Source organism: Hyperolius riggenbachi, chromosome 12, assembly GCF_040937935.1.
Source record: "Hyperolius riggenbachi isolate aHypRig1 chromosome 12, aHypRig1.pri, whole genome shotgun sequence".
Classification (NCBI taxonomy): domain Eukaryota; kingdom Metazoa; phylum Chordata; class Amphibia; order Anura; family Hyperoliidae; genus Hyperolius; species Hyperolius riggenbachi.
The window spans coordinates 153,459,752-153,478,335 of NC_090657.1; the positions used below are offsets into that span (position 1 = coordinate 153,459,752).

The 18,584-nt window shown below is 42.2% G+C and overlaps 1 protein-coding gene across 2 annotated transcripts in view; it reads right to left on the bottom strand.

The window, feature by feature from the left end:
- The window catches only part of LOC137541449 (BPI fold-containing family C protein-like), an 86,349-nt gene that overhangs the window by 57,320 nt on the left and 10,445 nt on the right, over nucleotides 1-18,584 (bottom strand). For both annotated transcript variants that reach the window (XM_068262751.1, XM_068262752.1), the window contains exons 3-6: nucleotides 13,588-13,699; nucleotides 10,584-10,712; nucleotides 5,094-5,249; nucleotides 394-457 (exon numbers count right to left, since the gene is read on the bottom strand). In XM_068262751.1, the coding sequence (XP_068118852.1) occupies nucleotides 394-457; nucleotides 5,094-5,249; nucleotides 10,584-10,712; nucleotides 13,588-13,699 (461 nt within the window). The remainder of the gene's footprint in view (nucleotides 1-393; nucleotides 458-5,093; nucleotides 5,250-10,583; nucleotides 10,713-13,587; nucleotides 13,700-18,584) is intronic.

Below are 18,584 nucleotides of genomic sequence, written 5' to 3' on the forward strand. Positions count from 1 at the left end.
CCTAGATCGCGCTCCTGTTGCCGGGCACTTTCTGCGCGTGTCATGTTATGAGCGAGGAGGAGGTCCTTTTTGCTATTGAACTTGTAATCTGGATTCGGATATCTGGGAGAAATCCGTGGATATCCGGGTCGGTGGTGAAACTATCCGCAGATAGCTATCCGGATATCTGCCCAACTATCCGGAATCCGGATCCGGACGGATAGGGTAAAAATGGTTGGATATCCGAGTTACCTGGAAACCCGAAATCCGGATGAGCATCCCTGACACTAGCTGCTAGAGCATAAAAGGACTGGAGCTCAGCTTGAATACATACACAGTACTGTATCACTGACAATGTACATCTGATATTGGTTACCACTTTTATATTATTAAGTATCCTTCTATGTTCCTTACCTGCTCCTTGATACTGCTTTGAACCATTTGCTCTATAGGTCCTTTCAGAGTGTCATAGACAAATCTGAAACAGAACAAGAGAAATAGCCATATTTTAATTGAATAAGCATAATACAATTTAAAGGAACACTATCGATTAACATGTTTTTTTAACCTGGGATTGAGAGAGTTCCTGAAGTGCTGGTAAATAATGATGTATGCATTTCACTTGCTTATCTCTTTTGTTTACTGCATCAAATTCCTTTTACTCTTAACTGACGCCAAATCTGACGGCAGAGTGAACCATGAGGGGAGGGAGAATTCCCCCACAGTACATCTGTTAACCCTGTGTGTGAGGAAGCTTTCAGCAGCTGCATGTAACTTGTTATAAACATTTGGAATTATATGTGAAACCTGACACCACAGCTTTTTATACTTTTTTGCATTGAGAGAAAACTCTGTAGTCTAATATGCAAAAAAAAAAAAACACTGGCTGTGCATTGAAGCAGACACCAGTTTTGCGAATGATTTGTTCCAAACGAGCTAAATCCTACACACAATGAATTAAAGCTTTTGCCTCTGATATTTAGCATGAAAAGTAGGAAAATGTTTACACAGCTACATTATTTGTACATTGTCATTTTAGAACACTTGGGTATGGATAGTGTTGCTTTAACTCCACACTTGTAAGAAATTGATATGCTACAACATATATTTTACAAGTGAAATGCACATAGCAGAAGGAAAGATGTACTTTACAGAAAATCAGGAGGCTGGGTATAATATAGTACATAGTGATCTGTTAGTAAGATTAATTTTATAACTTAGAAAAAAGTTTTCAAACAAGACAGGCTCACACTTGTATCCATGGAAAATTTGCTTGTATTTTCACACACTTTTTGGAGACACCACACATGCTCCTATGCAAAAAATATTTGCATTTTTCCACAAAGGGCTGGCGCTTCAATTAAGGCAAGGGGGGGCTATTGCCTCCAGGCCCCAGAATCCATAGGGACCCCCACACATCTATTGCCCCTTTAAAAATGTCTGTAGTGGCTGCCAGATGCTGTGACCTGAACTGTCAGGAGTATGGACGGTGTTGGCTGAGGGGAGTGAGGTGGCCGGGAGTCGAGACATACATTACTTGATTCTGCCTGGGGCTGCGCTGGCATCATGGTTGCCATGGTTACTCTTGGTCCTCCAGCAGCGGAGCTCTCCCTGACGTGTCACGCAGGCATGTGACGAGGGAAGAGGCACCCTGCTAACTGGCTGGAATGGCAGCTGCAGCAGCTAGAGCGATCAGCGTATCTTGAAGAGTGGATTCCAATGTTCCACCTCCTGCAGCTCCCCCAGCTAATGGCACCCTGGAGAGCAGAGCCACCACACCTGGCAGGAGGTTGCTACCACCTACCCCAGGTAAAGAATGGCCACTTATATAATGGTACATGCAATGTAATTAAAGTGGGTACACCCCTTTCAGACTCTCTGTAGGGGAATCAGAATATAGTTTATTGCAGCATGTAAGTCGGGGGCACAGCCTTGAATTTTAAACTAGATAGAGATGAAAAGGCTTGTTAGATCAAATGAGTGCTAACTGTGAATTATGGCCTTGTCTGGCCCCGTAGTTGGCTCACAACAGACACATGTGGTTGTGTTATGGAGGACAGAGTTCGGTGTGACAAGAGCTGTCACTATAAGTATTGAAATGGTGACCACAGTATGATTAAAGAAACGCTGCACAGTGACATATAGTGGAATGCAGTAAATTATTTAGAATACCCACTTTAAAGGTTATTCTCCTGGTTTCAGCATCAGAAACACTTCCTATAGCTATATATGGCTGTGTACACAGCCCCACCCTCCCAGTGATGCTTAGCCTAGGCTGTTTAGCAATGTGAAATTCTCCTCAGAGCATTCTAGGACACCAGGCATTATTTTCAATGGCTGACGCTGACGGCTAAAGATGGCGCCACCCGTGATAAATTATTACTAAAAGCAATTTCATTCATTATATTGTTTCACTACAGAGCCTCTTGAGTAGATGGAATGCACCAGTTCTACTGAACACAAATTAATTTAACTTGGACCCAAATTCAAACAAAAAATGTTGCCCAACAGTAAGGTTGCATTAGTTATGTCATAGCTCCCAACTGTCCCTCTTTTGGAGGGACAGTCCCTCTTTCCTCCTCATTTGTCCCTCTTTCCTCCTCATTTGTCCCTCTTTCAGGACTTTGTCCCTCTATGTAAATATATATATATTTCTCTACTAAAAATGTGTTTGATTGACTCTAAACTGTATTCCCATCCTTTAAATTATAAAACAACCTATTTTTCTCATGAAATCTTTATGGTATGCGTGACTAGGGGTGTGCCGGGGTGTGGTTAGGGGTGTGGCAGGGGCGTGGCTTAAGTATCCCTCTTTCCCATCTCAAAAAATTGGGAGGTATGGTTATGTTTTGAAACAGGATGATACTATTTATTGGCTAACTACAATCCTTGGCTCTAGTCTACTTCAGGGAACCCAGCACAATTCCTCATGGGGAGCAGTTCTCCAATCACAGTACTCTCTTACAGCACTAAGCAATGTGATTGGCCAAATAGTGTGGGTGTAGTTTACTATAAGCCTGGGGGCTGACTATGCTGGGAAGGGCGAGGGGGGTGGGAGGCCCCCAATTTACCTTTGCCCCGGGGCCTCCATGCTGCTTAAACTGGCCCTGTTTCCACAGCAGGCAATGTATAAAATAGAGAAAGCGATCGCTTATTTTTCTGCATATAATGCGTATGGAAATTTGCATACAATGTGAGGAAATCAAGCTGACAGCTGAAAGGCTTAGTGTACCAGCCTCAGGTAAAACAAAAGCAATCAAATAAAGCAAATGGTCGCCAAAATGCAATTGATGTAATGACACAACCTGTGGTAGCCAATGCAGAAACAGCTGCTTGCACAAAACAGCAAGCTAGCTAATGTACAGGGGGCCATTTGCTTTACATGATTGTGGCTACTTTTGTTTTAGCTTAAGTTCATTACCTCAGGCTGGTATACAAAGCCGTTCAGCTGTCAGCTTGATTGTTGCGCCGGGGTGATCTATATTATTACCTTTCCTAACACAAGGGCCATAGGACCGGCCCATGCCACCTGGCTGGCTGCATAGACAGTTCCAAGAGTATTTGTGCTGTTCTATATTGTTTCTTTCTGAATACAATGTGATCCACAGGGAACCACCCCATTTTTTTAATATTGCGTTTGCGGCAGCTCAATATTGTCATGCCTAAAAAACTGGTGTGCAGCCTTCCTGAGACAATATACAACACTCCAGATTACCGTCAGTCCAATTCTTGCCCAAAAGTGAAGAGCTGGGTAGTTTATGTGGTTATTTAGGGCCCTTACACACTGCATCCATTGCCTTGCAGAATAATTCTAGATGCCAACTCACTGCCCAAACAATTCTATGAGGTTGTTCACACTTCTGTGGTGTAAACGATCACGTTATTCTAACTCACTGGCGCTGCTTGCAGGTTTTGCATTTAAAGGAGTTCCAAGGTGAAAATGCATGTACAGGTACTGCACATTCCTGTCACCCTCATGTCATCCTGACGCCAACTGCGTCCTTGTTTCCCCCCACGCTGCTTCACTTTGCTGCAGTTATTCCCATACTAGGCTGGGCAGGACCTGTGAACCAGAACAAGATCTCCCCTTTCACAGGATGCGCGGCCTCACATGCAGTGCTGTGAACACGCGTGCCTTGCTCAGGAGGCCACTGGTAGCACAGCCACAGCATCACGCCAGTAATACAATGCATGCGCAAAGAGATCTTCTTTCGGTTCACAGGTCTTGACCCGATGGGTCGGGGCCTAGTACAGCCATTTTACAGCTAAACAGAGCAGCATGTGGGTGGGGACCACCAAGGATGCAGTTGGTGCCAGGATTGCATGATGATGGATGAAAAGCAGCCTGTCTAGGGCTGATGTGAGCATGGGAATGCTGAAACTGAATGGGAAGGGTTAAATGAGCTGTGGTACTGGCAGTCTTTCTTACAGATGCTGAGTGGAGACCAGCTTACCTCACCAGGGATGCTGTCGTTGAGCAGAAGGAGAGCTGTGAGCCAATCAACTGCAGCTTGAAGAGGATTGGATGTAGCATTTTCCCTCCAGTGAGAAGGAACCAATCAGGATGAGTGACAGCTGTCCATGAAAACTGTTCCTGTCACAGTGCTGTCACACTTGAGGACGGAGCTGAGCAGCTGCCCGCCCACCCTCCCCTTTTGTTTATTTTGGTTTGTTCATCAATCCCCTTTGTCTGGGTTTTTGTGTTTTCTTGGTTATTAAAATGGTTGTAATAAAAGAATAAAGTTATTTGGTGTTGGTTTAAATAAGTTATAAGTTGAAAATAATAATAAAAGAAATAACAAATGGTTACCCCTCTCCTCAATCAATAAAGAGGTTACGGCCTGTTGGTGTCTGAGTTATTTCTTTAGGTTTAGACATTAAGTGTGGTCTGGTAAACTAATGAAATGTTGAATGCAGTCCCATGACAACTATGTGCAATATCTGTATATACTTAGTCACCTTGGAACTCCTTTAGGTCTATGACCAGTCTCCATTGCAGTTCACACTCATTGTAAAATGGATCAAGTTTTTTTGTAAAGGCTTATTGTTGCTTTAGCTAAAAGTTTATCAGCATTGCAGACAAATCAATAACTACAATTCTCTGCTATACTTACGCCACTGTGCTTGCAACGTTCACATCTGTTTTTCCTATTTCAGACTGACAGTCCTGCATAGCAATTGACAGAACTCCAGCAAGGCTTCGTCTTATTCCTAAGACCATGGTAGCTGTTATTTTTTTTAAAGTTATCGTAGCTTTCCCAATATCTTTACTGAAAAATAAAAGCAAAACATTTTATTGAGCTTAAAGAGATGCTTAAAAAAATGAGTTTTACTCAACGGGGGCTTCTACCAGCCCCCTGCAGCCATCCTGTGCCCTCGTAGTCTCAATCAGATGCTCCTGTCCCCCGCCGGCAGCCACTTCCATTTTTCGTTGACAGGGCTAGGAACGAGAGTGATTCTTTGCGTTCCTGGCTGCAATAGCACCCTCTATACTGCTATTGCGGCCAGGAACGGGAAGAATCCCTCTCATTCCCAGGTCTGTCGGGCCTGTCGCCGAAAACGAAAGTGGCTGCCGGCGGGGGACAGCAGAGCCGGGACAAGGTCCTCCAGCACCCAAGGCTGAGACACCAAAGTGCGCCCCTCCATCCCTGCTACCCGAGCCATCAAACACTGATTGCTATTAGACTAAGAGGCGCCACAGGGCCCACAACCTCCCCAACACCTTAATATCTAGTTATCTGGCTTGCAGTCACTGCCATGTATCCCCTTTTCTTATTTCTTTCTGCTTCAAACACAATTAGGAATGACAGCTGAATGAATTCTGCGCCCCCTCCTACACTGCGCCCTGAGGCTGGAGCCTCTTCAGCCTCTGCCTCGGCCCGGCCCTGGGGGACAGGGACATCTGATTGAGACTACGAGGGCACAGGATGGCTGCAGGGGGCTGGTAGAAGACCCAATGAGCAACGGGCTAATTGAAATCTATGCCCTGGCCCCTGCAGGTCCCAAACAGGGCGTAGATTTCAATTAGCATGGTCCAGGACCAGCTATTCTCTCTTATATGGCATCTCTTAAGGATTCCCTCAAATAGTTTGCTCGCAACTGATGCTAAGCTTACAGGTCTATCATTTCTCAGATCTGATTGTTTTGCCCTTCTTCTTATGCCTGCTTGGTACACACAATGATATTTCCTGGCAGATTTACTGCCAGATCAATTATTTCCTACATGTCTCATGTTATTTCCAATCGATTATCCGATCCCTAGAAGTGAACAGAAAATATATCAGAAAAAAGAATTGGAATTCAGATTGGACATGTTGGAAATAATTGATCTGGCAGTAAATCTGCCATAAAATCTCATTGTGTGTACCAGACATTCGTGATGATCGTAATCAACAAATTACGTTTTCGCTAAATTTCATGTACAATTACGCGTATACATAATTCCAAAATGCAAATTCAATTGAGTTTGTGTAGTCATTCATAATTTCGCATAAAATTTCACATAATTTTTTACGACTTTAGCAGTGAATAGCAAACCCCCCATACATGCTATTGACACCAAATTGCTACATTTGTTAAGGAGAATAGTGAGTATTAGTCAAAAAAAGAATTTTGCAAAAAGACCTTATAGTTTTTGAGAAACTCGATTTTAAATATGCAGGTAAAAAATGGTTTTTAAACTTAGAAAAATGACACTTTAAAAACCATTTTTCTTTGCATTTTTAAAATCGAAGTCATCTGAAGTCCTGCACAGCCAGAAAATGTTTACATAAATGTATCAAGTAAAGAATGTGTACACAAGATAATGTTATAAGCAGTTCCGATGCGGGTTCTCCCTGCAGAAGTAAGAGTCAGCCCTGTGATGTAACCCTTTGAATGCTGTTTTACTAAAAAAAAAAAAAAACATTGTTAGTATATTATATGCTGTAAATAATCATATAACCAGAAGAAATTCTGGGTTATATTCCGCTTTAAGTATTTAATAGTTAAATTGGAAGACTCGGGCCCTTCTGCATCTGCAATATACAACAAAGAAAAGACATGCGCAAAGCAAACAATTCATGGCTCTCCCATACTTTGGTTGTCCACCATCAAATTTCCTACCTCATTTATTATCATTTGTTCTTTGATCTACTTATAAAGCTTCTTTAAATTTGAATCTTTGCTAGCCTACTTTCTACTTTATTTTTTAATTAAAAAAATGTTTTATTTGAAAAAATAATATATCAAAATATAACACAATATAGCAATAACGTGTAAAAGCAGAAATACAAGGTACATTCAGTTTCCGCTAACAGCAGACAAGTTTTACACTGAAATTATTTTCAGATGACAGCAGCAACAAGACGCCAAGTACCGACATGTTATCAAAGTCTGCAGACAGCTCATGTTACATGCTTATATTGAGGACCACAATGCTTAATCAGTGGGTGTTCTGATCTAGACTTTAATTACTGTAATTTCTAATACCTTGCGTCTGGGGGATGAGAACAGATATGCTTATAAACTGTCTAAACAAAGGAAAGAATATAAAACCATTTGGCGAAACCTAGACGAGATTAGTCCCTTCTTAAATGGTATTTAGGAAAGGAAGACGAGAGAATAGGAAGGAACAGAAAGAGTTGGGGCTTGTTCTCACCTAGGTCGTTTTCACCTTTTTTAAGTGATTGCAAAATCTACATAAAAGCGCTTGTGCAATGATTCCTTATGAGAGTGTTCACATCTGAGCGGTTCGATTCCGATCCGCTCACTAAAGTGCTGCCTGTACCATTTTTGGGGCGATTTGCCTCAATGGAAGGTATAGGGAAATCGCAAAGCACTTGAAAAAAACGCTTTGTATAGCGATTTCCCCGGCGCTTTCATTAATAAATACATTGTATTTATTTATTTCCGGGTGGTAGAGTTCACTTCCTGACTAACGTCAGGAAGTGAAAAAACAGAATAGCTCTGCAAAAGCGCTTAGAAAAGCGCTTTCTAAAAAAAAAAATCACAGTGCGCAGGTAAGCCCCGGGAGGCGCTAAAAAAAAAAACGCACTAAAAAAAACAAAAACCGCTGGCGTCAGTGATTTCTATTTTAGATGTGAACAAAGCCTAAGAGAGAGAAGGAGAATAGGCAAAGTAAGGATACATTTGCCAATCTGTCGTACTGTAGTTCAGTTCATTGTCTGAAGCTATGGGGTCCTAAGTTGTAGTCCACTGGGGACCCGTAGGGGGCCTCTGCCTTCCTCACACCTCAGTGAGGAACTGTGGAAGCCAATGAGAATTATTAAGGAAGTAGGGTTTCCACACCTTCTCAAATTTAGGAAGGGTATCATCCAAAATTGCCTTCATTCTGTCGGAACAGAGAGCATGACTCAGATTAGATTTAAATGTGGTGAATGCTAACTAAGGGTATTTCCATGAGCTCGCTATTACTCTTTTTGCTACCAACAAGCTATGCATAAGTAATTTATACTGGGAGATTGATGCTTCTGGAGATTTTAGGCTCCCTGCACACTGCATGCGATTCTGATTTTTAATCGGTTTTTACATCTGATTCCGATTTTTAATTGTTACTGCATGCTGCATTTTTTCCTCAGTTTTTCTGTTGATTGCATTCAGGGAAAATCGGAATTGCAAATCGGAATTGGAATTGGAATCGAAAAACGTATTTGCAGTGTGCAGGGAGCCTCAAGCCTAATAAAGCGACTTCCAGTAATTTAGGAATCTGCAGCTTAGTGGTGGAGTAAATGACTTGATACACCCTAATCCAGAATCTTTGAGCTACTATAGGACATGACCTCCATACATGTGAAAATGAACCTCTTTGTCCATAGGTGAAGAGGTGAAGTAGGTTTTAAACTTCCACATGTAGCTTAGGTCCTCAGGTTCTAGGCCAATACAGAGTTCCTGTTCCCACTTTAAAATATTGTGATTTAGGGAGGTGTGTGGGAGAAAACGTCCATTTATATAGAAGGTAGATAAGTCCAGCAGACCCATGATCCTCCAGAGCAGACACATGTTCAAAACTGGTTCTAGTTAGTAAAGAATCTTGTTTTTTAAAGAGTACCTGAGGTGGATTGAGTTTAGATTATAGAACACAGATGCCTGTTCTCTGCTCAATGACATGCCTCTGTGTCCTTCTGGTACTGCTGTCAGTTCCTTCTGGGCTCTGCTGTCCCCCTCAAAGATAGCAACAGGCTAGTGACAATCTGACTGTTGCTAACCTCCTTTTGCCCTGCCATTCGTGAATCACCTGCTCCCTAGCCTCCACCATTTTGCTCCCCCGCATCAGCTAAGCCATGACCTAGGAAGTACTTCTGGGTCGTGGCCATCTTGGATTCTTCTGACGGTGATCGGAGGATGAACGGGCTGTGGAGGATGAACAGGGCAACGGAGAGCGGCATGGAGCAGGTAGTATGTTTTTTTTTTTAATTATTTGATGCCGCCTCGGGTAATCTTATTAATAAAGTGGGATACTTGCAGATACTGAAAGAGCTTATTCTTGGGGATTTGTATGTGGTCCTTAAGTGAGACAAATGTTTTAATCGATTTGTCCGTGACTAGGCTGTAGATTGTGATGAGATTTGTTGCTGCCACCAGCGGAATGTGGTTGGGTCTTTCAGCCCCGTCACCAATTTTGGGTGCCCCAAAAAAGAGGTAAGAGGTGCATGTGGGGACACAAAGTCCCCACTCGATTTGACTTGATTCCAGATTTTTAGGGAGTGCAATATTATATATATATATATATATATATATATATATATGTATATATATATATATATATATATATATATATATAAATATATATATAAATATATATATATAAATATATATATATATATATATATATATATAAATATATATATATATATATATATATATGTATATATATACCGTATATATATATACTGTACATACATTTACAACTTCATTGCACTACTTAAAATTGCTTTATACAGCCTGAGTCCCCTGCAGTTTTGAGGCCTTGTCAGTATTCCCTTTCAGCTTGATTGTGTCTCTAAACTTTCTAATCATCCATAAAGACCTTTTTTATTCCTAGAAGTTTTGTTTCCATATAGGATATATTATTTACTACAATATTCATTGAGAATATTTTTAAAAGTTCGAATTTTCCCTTCAGTGTCTTTTCCTTGCAGTATACTATCCCAGTCCATCAAACTTAAAGTATCCCTAAAATGATTAAACTTTGATTTTCTAAAAATTATAGTTTTAGTTGTTCTGCTGCTCCATGACCTGTTAATCACCATATCAAATGTTATCATGTTGCGATCACTATTCCCCATTTTTGTTTGAACTTGCACATTTTTATACATTATCTGGTCTATTTAAAATTACTAAATCCCATAACACATTTCCTCTAGTTGGTTCAGCTGCTTGGATTTGCTCATTCAAACTTCTGCCTCCTGTGCAAGTCTAGTTAGTCTATTAGAATATTTTTTTGGTTATCACCGTGTGGGAATCGTTGGATGGGAGCAAGTACCAAAGTGATTTGGAGGATAATAGAGTTATGGGAAGTTAGTAGGACACAGGTATTTTACTGTACCTTTATTGTTTGATATAATGACGTATCACAGAGATTATTTGAAAAAAGTATCACTTACAGAAACCAGGAGTCCACATCTGAAATACAGTTGATAATAGCGTCACAGTCCTTTAGGGATACTTTAACTCCAGTCTTCGGCACAAATGCTGAGGAGGCGGATGTGCAAGTTAAATTTGAAATCTGTATCCTGAAATTGATAAAATATTGATGAAGTACAAATAAGGACTGTTGAATTGTGATGTTTAAGTGCAGCGCATCTCTAGTCTCATAAAAATATCCTTGCTGGGGTAGAACGGAGATGCTTAATGTTATTAGGCCTGGGTTCTTAGGGGTACACAGGTCACCCATGGGGTTACAGTTACCACATGTTACAGGTAACATTCTTGCACAATAATTCATTTAGACTATTGTAAAGCAAATTATTCAATTAGAGACTATTTCAAACTAGAAAAGTATTGCTTGATCAGGGAAGGGACAATTGAGACTATTAATGATTAATGCTATTTTATCTTTACCCAGATGTTTTAAAGTCAGCATACAGACTTGTATTTAGGCATAATCAGTACCAAATGGCAAGACTTTTATTTGCGTACATGGCAGTTAGCCGACCGGTCACTTTGGCGCAGGGTGAGCCGAATGATGGCTCACCCTGCTGCCAGTGACTTTCCGGCCGACGTTCTTCTTCTTATTATTACTGTATTTAGTATTATATAATGAGGTCATCTTCTGCAGCGCTGTACAGAATACATTGTCACTTCACTGTCCCTCAAAGGGGCTCACAATCTAAGTAACTATGTAATATTAATTTGCAGGTACATCATGTCTTTACTTTAAATAATTTTACTCGGTTCAGTTTCCCTTTAAGTTAAAAACAAATGAAAACATAGTTTTCACTTTTTATTTTACTTTTTAAAGGAAACATCTGAGCAGCCTATGTGTCCCTCACCACAGCTCTGACCCCAGCTGGTGTCCCGGGGTCCCCTTGGTTACAGATGGCGACCAACATCTTCTGCGACCGCGCTCACGTAGCCTGAAGCGTTCTGCACTGGCGCAGAACTACGGGATTGTGACCATGAGCGGCGCAGGGCGCAGAAGATGCTGACCTGGGGAGGTCAACATCTGCAACAGAGTGATCCCCGGGACAACGGCGGGGAACAGAGCTGCAGTGAGGGACAGATAGGCTGCCAGGGCTGAAAAGAGCCCGAGGTAAGTAGATCTTGTTTGTTTAGAAGCTTGGATATTCCCTTTAACTAGACACAATAGGCCTGATTGCATTTCTTTTTTCTCCTAAGTTTTCTCCTAGGAGATACTTTTTCATCTTCTGTTTAAAATAACTTTTCAGGACTCTGCAGTTGAAAAAGTACCAAAAAGTATGTGAAAAAGTACTGCCAAAATTATTTTGAGTATTTTCTTGATTTCTGGTGGTTTAAAAGGCATTCATTGATAAGATGTGAAAATATTACCTAGGAGAAAATTTCGGGGGAAAAAGTGGATTGGATCGGGAGCAATGTTCTTTTGTATGTGAAGTAACCACTGTGAATAATTGCAGGGCAGCATTACGGGCAATTAGAGGTTTTGAACATTACCAAATATATATTGCCAAAATTGCAGCCATTTTCCTGCACCATAAAAATTCTCATTCGGATTCTGCGGGATTGAAATTTCCACATTTCCGATCAGAAATCGGCATTTCCGATCAGAATTCGGAAATCTGAATTTCACTGAAGTGACTTACCGCAACTCGGTAATTTTAGCCAAATCACAGAACTTGGAAGCAATTGGACCAACCAGAGAATGCAGAATTGTTCTGCAAAAATCAGATTACCCCGGTTACAGGGATGAGCAGAAACTATGCCAGTGCGAATTTACACATCGTAGTTTGCATCTACGCATCGTAGTTCATAGGTGAAGTTTCAAAACTACGCTTACGAATTTACGCATAGCGAAGTACCGCTACGTGTAGCTTACGCCCACTATGCGTAGTTAACAAGTGTATTGCGTAGTGAACTACGAATGCGTTACTCCCGGCTAATTTTCCGCGGGAGATTGTATGCTTAAAAATGTACGCTTTGTAAAAGGGAATGTATGCATAGAAGAGTTACCAGTATACGCGTTTACAGATCGAATTAATGCGTACAATTTTCTGCATACGCATCCGCATACAATACACTTCGCACTACGCGTAATTGCGTATTTTAATGTGTAGTCTACGAAATGCATACGAAACAAGTATTTGATTTCAAAGCTGTAGTTTGGTGAAGCGTAATTGCGTAAAACTACGCGTAGTTCCAGCGTAGCGAAGTTGGCTGACTACGACCATCCCTTCCCATTTATTTTACACCAATCACAAGAGTCAATGTTTCCAATTTCCAAATTTTGTTTTGTCATGTTTTGCCTTGTGTGATGCAAACAATGACAAATAAAATACACTTGAGGCCCCTTTCACAATGTGGCGTGGTGCATTGGCATGTTTTTACCGCAGGCCAATGCTATGCCAGTAAAAGTCTATTGGAGCTTTCACACCATTTCAATGCAGCGGAAGTGATGTAATGGCCGCAACCCTGAGCAACGGACCGGAAATCATGTAAGTCTATGGTGATGTGTATATTTTAAAACATTTGTGTGGTAGTGTTGCAGCGTGCATGTCAATACACTTCCATTCAATTTGTTTTTCCAGGAAATGGAGTCTCACAGGAAATGAGCGCTAGAGAGTCTCACTTCCTGGCCTGGCCTGCTGCCAGACAGGGATTGCTGTGTATTAACACGGAAATCCCTGAATACTGTTTTTGGCATTTGTCGTCGCAGCTCACCGCACAGAAAACGCAGATTAGCAGTGTGAAACAGGCTTCAGAAATTGGAAAATTAGAAATCGAAAAAACGGAAATCGGAAAAATGGAAAATCGGAAGTTGGAAAAACAGAAATCGATAATTGGCATTGGTGGAAATCAGAATTTCTGCAGAATCAGTAAAGAGCATTTCTGACCATCCCTATGCAGCAGCTGAAATAAAGGGGGCACAATTTTTGCAAAATTAAGCGCGTTTGATCTGTATAGTTTACTTACTGCCTTAATGTGTATTTCATTTCATCACCTTCCATACTTGCACTTCCGCTTATATCCGGAAGAGTAACACTGGACATCCCCTCTTGCATTGTCTTAATTAAAAATTGCACACCTGCAGAAACAAATAAGGGTTTGAGCTGACATAACAATTATCTATCATATGTGTTATAGTAATTATACATAATACTCAGGGAAATCCCATCTAAGTTATTTTTTTATGTTCAAAAATCCAGGAATCAAATTCAACATGAGATTTGGGGTGTTACTCTACAAAATCGTATATATATATATATATATATATATATATATATATATATATATATATATATATATATATATATATATATATATATACAGGATCTTCTCAAAAAATTAGCATATTGTGATAAAGTTCTTTATTTTCTGTAATGTACTGATAAACATTAGACTTTCATATATTTTAGGGCTCGTTCCCACTGTTGCGACGCGATTTCGGCCGCATTCCGACGCTTGTAAAAACGCATGCGGATGCGTTTCCGCATGCGTTTTACCCGCGATTTCGCATGCGATTTCGCATGGCAGGGTGCCATGCGAAATTAACCATGACACTGCCAGGGCTAAATAAAATTGAAAAAGGTGCGAAGTCGCACGCGAAATCGCGGGTAAAAACGCATGTAACAAACGCATGCGTTTTTACTATTAAATACATTAGCGGCGATTCGCACGGATTCCCGACGCAGGCGAAATCGTTGGCTCTTTTGTGCGTTTTTTTACCGCTGAAAAAAACGCACCTCAACAACGCTACACTGGAAACAGGCCCATCCACTTGCATTACATGTGCGGATCTGCATGCGTTGGACGCATGCAGATTCGCGATAGTGGGAACGAGCCCTAAGTTTCATTACACACAACTGAAGTAGTTCAAGCCTTTATTGTTTTAATATTGATGATTTTGGCATACAGCTCATGAAAACCCAAATTTCCTATCTCAAAAAATTAGCATATTTCATCCGACCAATAAAAGAACAGTGTTTTTAAAACAAAAAAAGTCAACCTTCAAATAATTATGTTCAGTTATGCACTCAATACTTGGTCGGGAATCCTTTTGCAGAAATGACTGCTTCAATGCGGCGTGGCATGGAGGCAATCAGCCTGTGGCACTGCTCAGGTGTTATGGAGGCCCAGGATGCTTTGATAGCGGCCTTAAGCTCATCCAGAGTGTTGGGTCTTGCGTCTCTCAACTTTCTCTTCACAATATCCCACATATTCTCTATGGAGTTCAGGTCAGGAGAGTTGGCAGGCCAATTGAGCACAGTAATACCATGGTCAGTAAACCATTTACCAGTGGTTTTGGCACTGTGAGCAGGTGCCAGGTCGTGCTGAAAAATGAAATCTTCATCTCCATAAAGCTTTTCAGCAGATGGAAGCATGAAGTGCTCCAAAATCTGCTGATAGCTAGCTGCATTGACCCTGCCTTTGATAAAACACAGTGGACCAACACCAGCAGCTGACATGGCACCCCAGACTATCACTGACTGTGGGCACTTGACACTGGACTTCAGGCATTTTGGCATTACCCTCTCCCCAGTCTTCCTCCAGACTCTGGCACCTTGATTTCCAAATGACATGTAAAAGTTGCTTTCATCCGAAACAAGTACTTTGGACCACTGAGCAACAGTCCAGTGCTGCTTCTCAGTTGCCCAGGTCAGGCGCTTCTGCTGCTGAAATCTGCTGAAAAGCTTTATGAAGATGAAGATTTCATTTTTCACCACGACCTGGCACCTGCTCACAGTGCCAAAACCACTGGTAAATGGTTTACTGACCATGGTATTACTGTGCTCAATTGGCCTGCCAACTCTCCTGACCTGAACCCCATAGAGAATCTGTGGGATATTGTGAAGAGAAAGTTGAGAGACGCAAGACTCAACACTCTGGATGAGCTTAAAGAGACTCTGAAGCAAGAATAAATCTCGCTTCAGAGCTCATAGTTAGCAGGGGCACGTGTGCCCCTGCTAAACCGCTGCTATAGCGCCGCTAAACGGGGGTCCCTTCACCCCCAACCCCCCCACTGCTACACTTGGTCGCAGACCTGGTCACTCCTGGAGGCAGGGCTAACGGCTGCAGCCCTGCCTCCAGTCGCGTCTGTCAGCGGCGCATCGCCGCCTCTCCCCTGCCCCTCCCCCGCCCCTCTCAGTGAAGGAAAACTGAGAGGGGCGGGGGAGAGGCGGAGATACGTGCTGACAGACGCGCGTGGGGCAGGGCTGCGGCGGTTAGCCCTGCCCCAACCAGGAAGCGCTCCCCCGCATTACAGAGGGGATTTGGGGGATCAGGGACCCCGGTTAAGCCACGGGATAGCGGCGGTTTAGCAGGGGCACATGTGCCCCTGCTATCTATGAGGTCTGAAGCGAGATTTATTCAGACTCTCTTTAACCTCCTTAGCGGTAACCCCGTGCTGGACACGGGGTAAGCCGCCGGAGGGTGCCGCTCAGGCCCTGCTGGGCCGATTTTGATAATTTTTTTTTTTGCTGGACGCAGCTAGCACTTTGCTAGCTGCGCCAGCACTCTGATCGCCGCCGGCCCGCGCCCGATCGCCGCTATGTGTTGCGACGCGCACCCCCCCCCAGACCCCGTGCGCTGCCTGGCCAACCAGTGCCAGGCAGCGCCAAGGGGTGGATCGGGACTGCCAATGACGTCCCGACGTCGTTGACGTCATCCCGCCCCGTCGCCATGGCGACGGGGGAAGCCCTCCAGGAAATCCCGTTCTTTGAACGGGATTTCCTGATCGGAGATCGCCGAAGGCGATCGAAGCGGGCGGGGGATGCCGCTGAGCAGCGGCTATCATGTAGCGAGCCCTGGGCTCGCTACATGATTTAAAAAAAAAAATAATAAAAAAAAACTGCTGCGCTGCCCCCTGGCGGAATTTTTCATACCGCCAGGGGGGTTAAGGCCGCTATCGAAGCATCCTGGGCCTCCATAACACCTGAGCAGTGCCACAGGCTGATTGCCTCCATGCCACGCCGCATTGAAGCAGTCATTTCTGCAAATGGATTCCCGACCAAGTATTGAGTGCATAACTGAACATAATTATTTGAAGGTTGACTTTTTTGTTTTAAAAACACTTTTCATTTATTGGTCGGATGAAATATGCTAATTTTTTGAGATAGGAAATTTGGGTTTTCATGAGCTGTATGCCAAAATCATCAATAAGAAAAACAATAAAAGGCTTGAACTACTTCAGTTGTGTGTAATGAATCTAAAATATATGAAAGTCTAATGTTTATCAGTACATTACAGAAAATAATGAACTCTATCACAATATGCAAATTTTTTGAGAAGATCCTGTGTATATATACTGTATATATACAGTATATATATATATATATATATATATATATATATATATATACACAGGATCTTCTCAAAAAATTTGCATATTGTGATAAAGTTCATTATTTTCTGTAATGTACTGATAAACATTAGACTTTCATATATTTTAGATTCATTACACACAACTGAAGTAGTTCAAGCCTTTTATTGTTTTCTTATTGATGATTTTGGCATACAGCTCATGAAAACCCAAATTTCCTATCTCAAAAAATTAGCATATTTTATCCGACCAATAAAAGAAAAGGGTTTTTAAAACAAAAAAAGTCAACCTTCAAATAATTATGTTCAGTTATGCACTCAATACTTGGTCTCCACAACCCCGCTCTCTGCCAACCAACCCCCCCCCCCCCCGCCACGCTATAGCCCCTCAAAATTAGCGACAATATTTGTCGCTATTTTGGAGGGCAATGGGAGGAGAGAGATTCCCTGCTCAAAACACCCACTAGGGACGTTCCTGCAGGCCTTCCAGAGCTGCCATTGCTCTCTCTCCCTGGCCGCTATCCCTGCTGCTCCCCCACCTCCCTGCTGTGAGATCTCTTTCCTTCCAGCGCCGTAACCCAGGGGTCATGAAAGTGGGCCAGTGCGGTCCACAGGAGCGGCGGTTTTGATGGCTACCTGATCCGTGCAGCCCTCTGGATCAGGTAGCATCATTTTTTTTATTTAATGAGCCCACCTTGGAATAGCAACAAATATTGTTGCTAATTTCGGGGGACTATAGTGCGGCGGTGTGTGTGTGTGTGGGGGGGGGGCAGAGAGCGCCGGTCGTGGGGACACAGAGGCATATTATGAGGCAGAAAACCTGCCTCTGTGTCTCATCGACCCACAAGGAACCGCCTCAGGCTCTCTTTAAGAAGTGGCTTAAAGCTGCCATAAAACAAGTCGCTCGCTACATACGCATCATTTTATTTTTTGGTAAAAAGTCATGGCTTGCGATTCGTTACTCCAATTTAAGTGGAGCTGCAGATCGCCACTTTAGATTTTTTTTTTTTTACAGTATGGCTATCAATGCACTGACTGCACCATACAAAATCGTATTTGCCTTTTATAAATACAGCATTATAAAAGCAACAATCAGATTTTAAAAACTGAAAAACAGAGAGGTAGTAATCTGTTACGTAAACACCATTTTTTATTTAAATGAGTTTTTAGGCTATTTTCTTCCTTATAAAATGTTATTACGATTTACATAAGACTGGATTTGTTTAACCTTTTAGCCTCAGGCTGCATTTCCACTTGTGCGGTGCGAATCGCCGTGGTAAAAATTCGCATGCGGATGCGAATTTCGCGTGCGGTTGTATGCGAATTTTCACGCGAATTCGCATGGATGACGATGTATGCGAATTTAACCATGGCAGTGCTGGTGTGCTTTTCCATTGTTTCTATGCGAATTCGCATGCGAATTCGCATGAAAATTCGCATAACCAAACTTCATGCGAATTTCCTAATAGATACATTGTATGCGATTCGCATAGCAGTATGCGAATTCTGATGGCTCTGCCACTGCCATGCAATTTTTTTTGCACAGAAAAACGCAAAGGAATCCTGACAAGTGGAAACAGTCCCATTCACTTGTATTGCTATGCAAATTTGCATGCGAAAAACGCATGCGAATTCGCGATAGTGGAAATGAG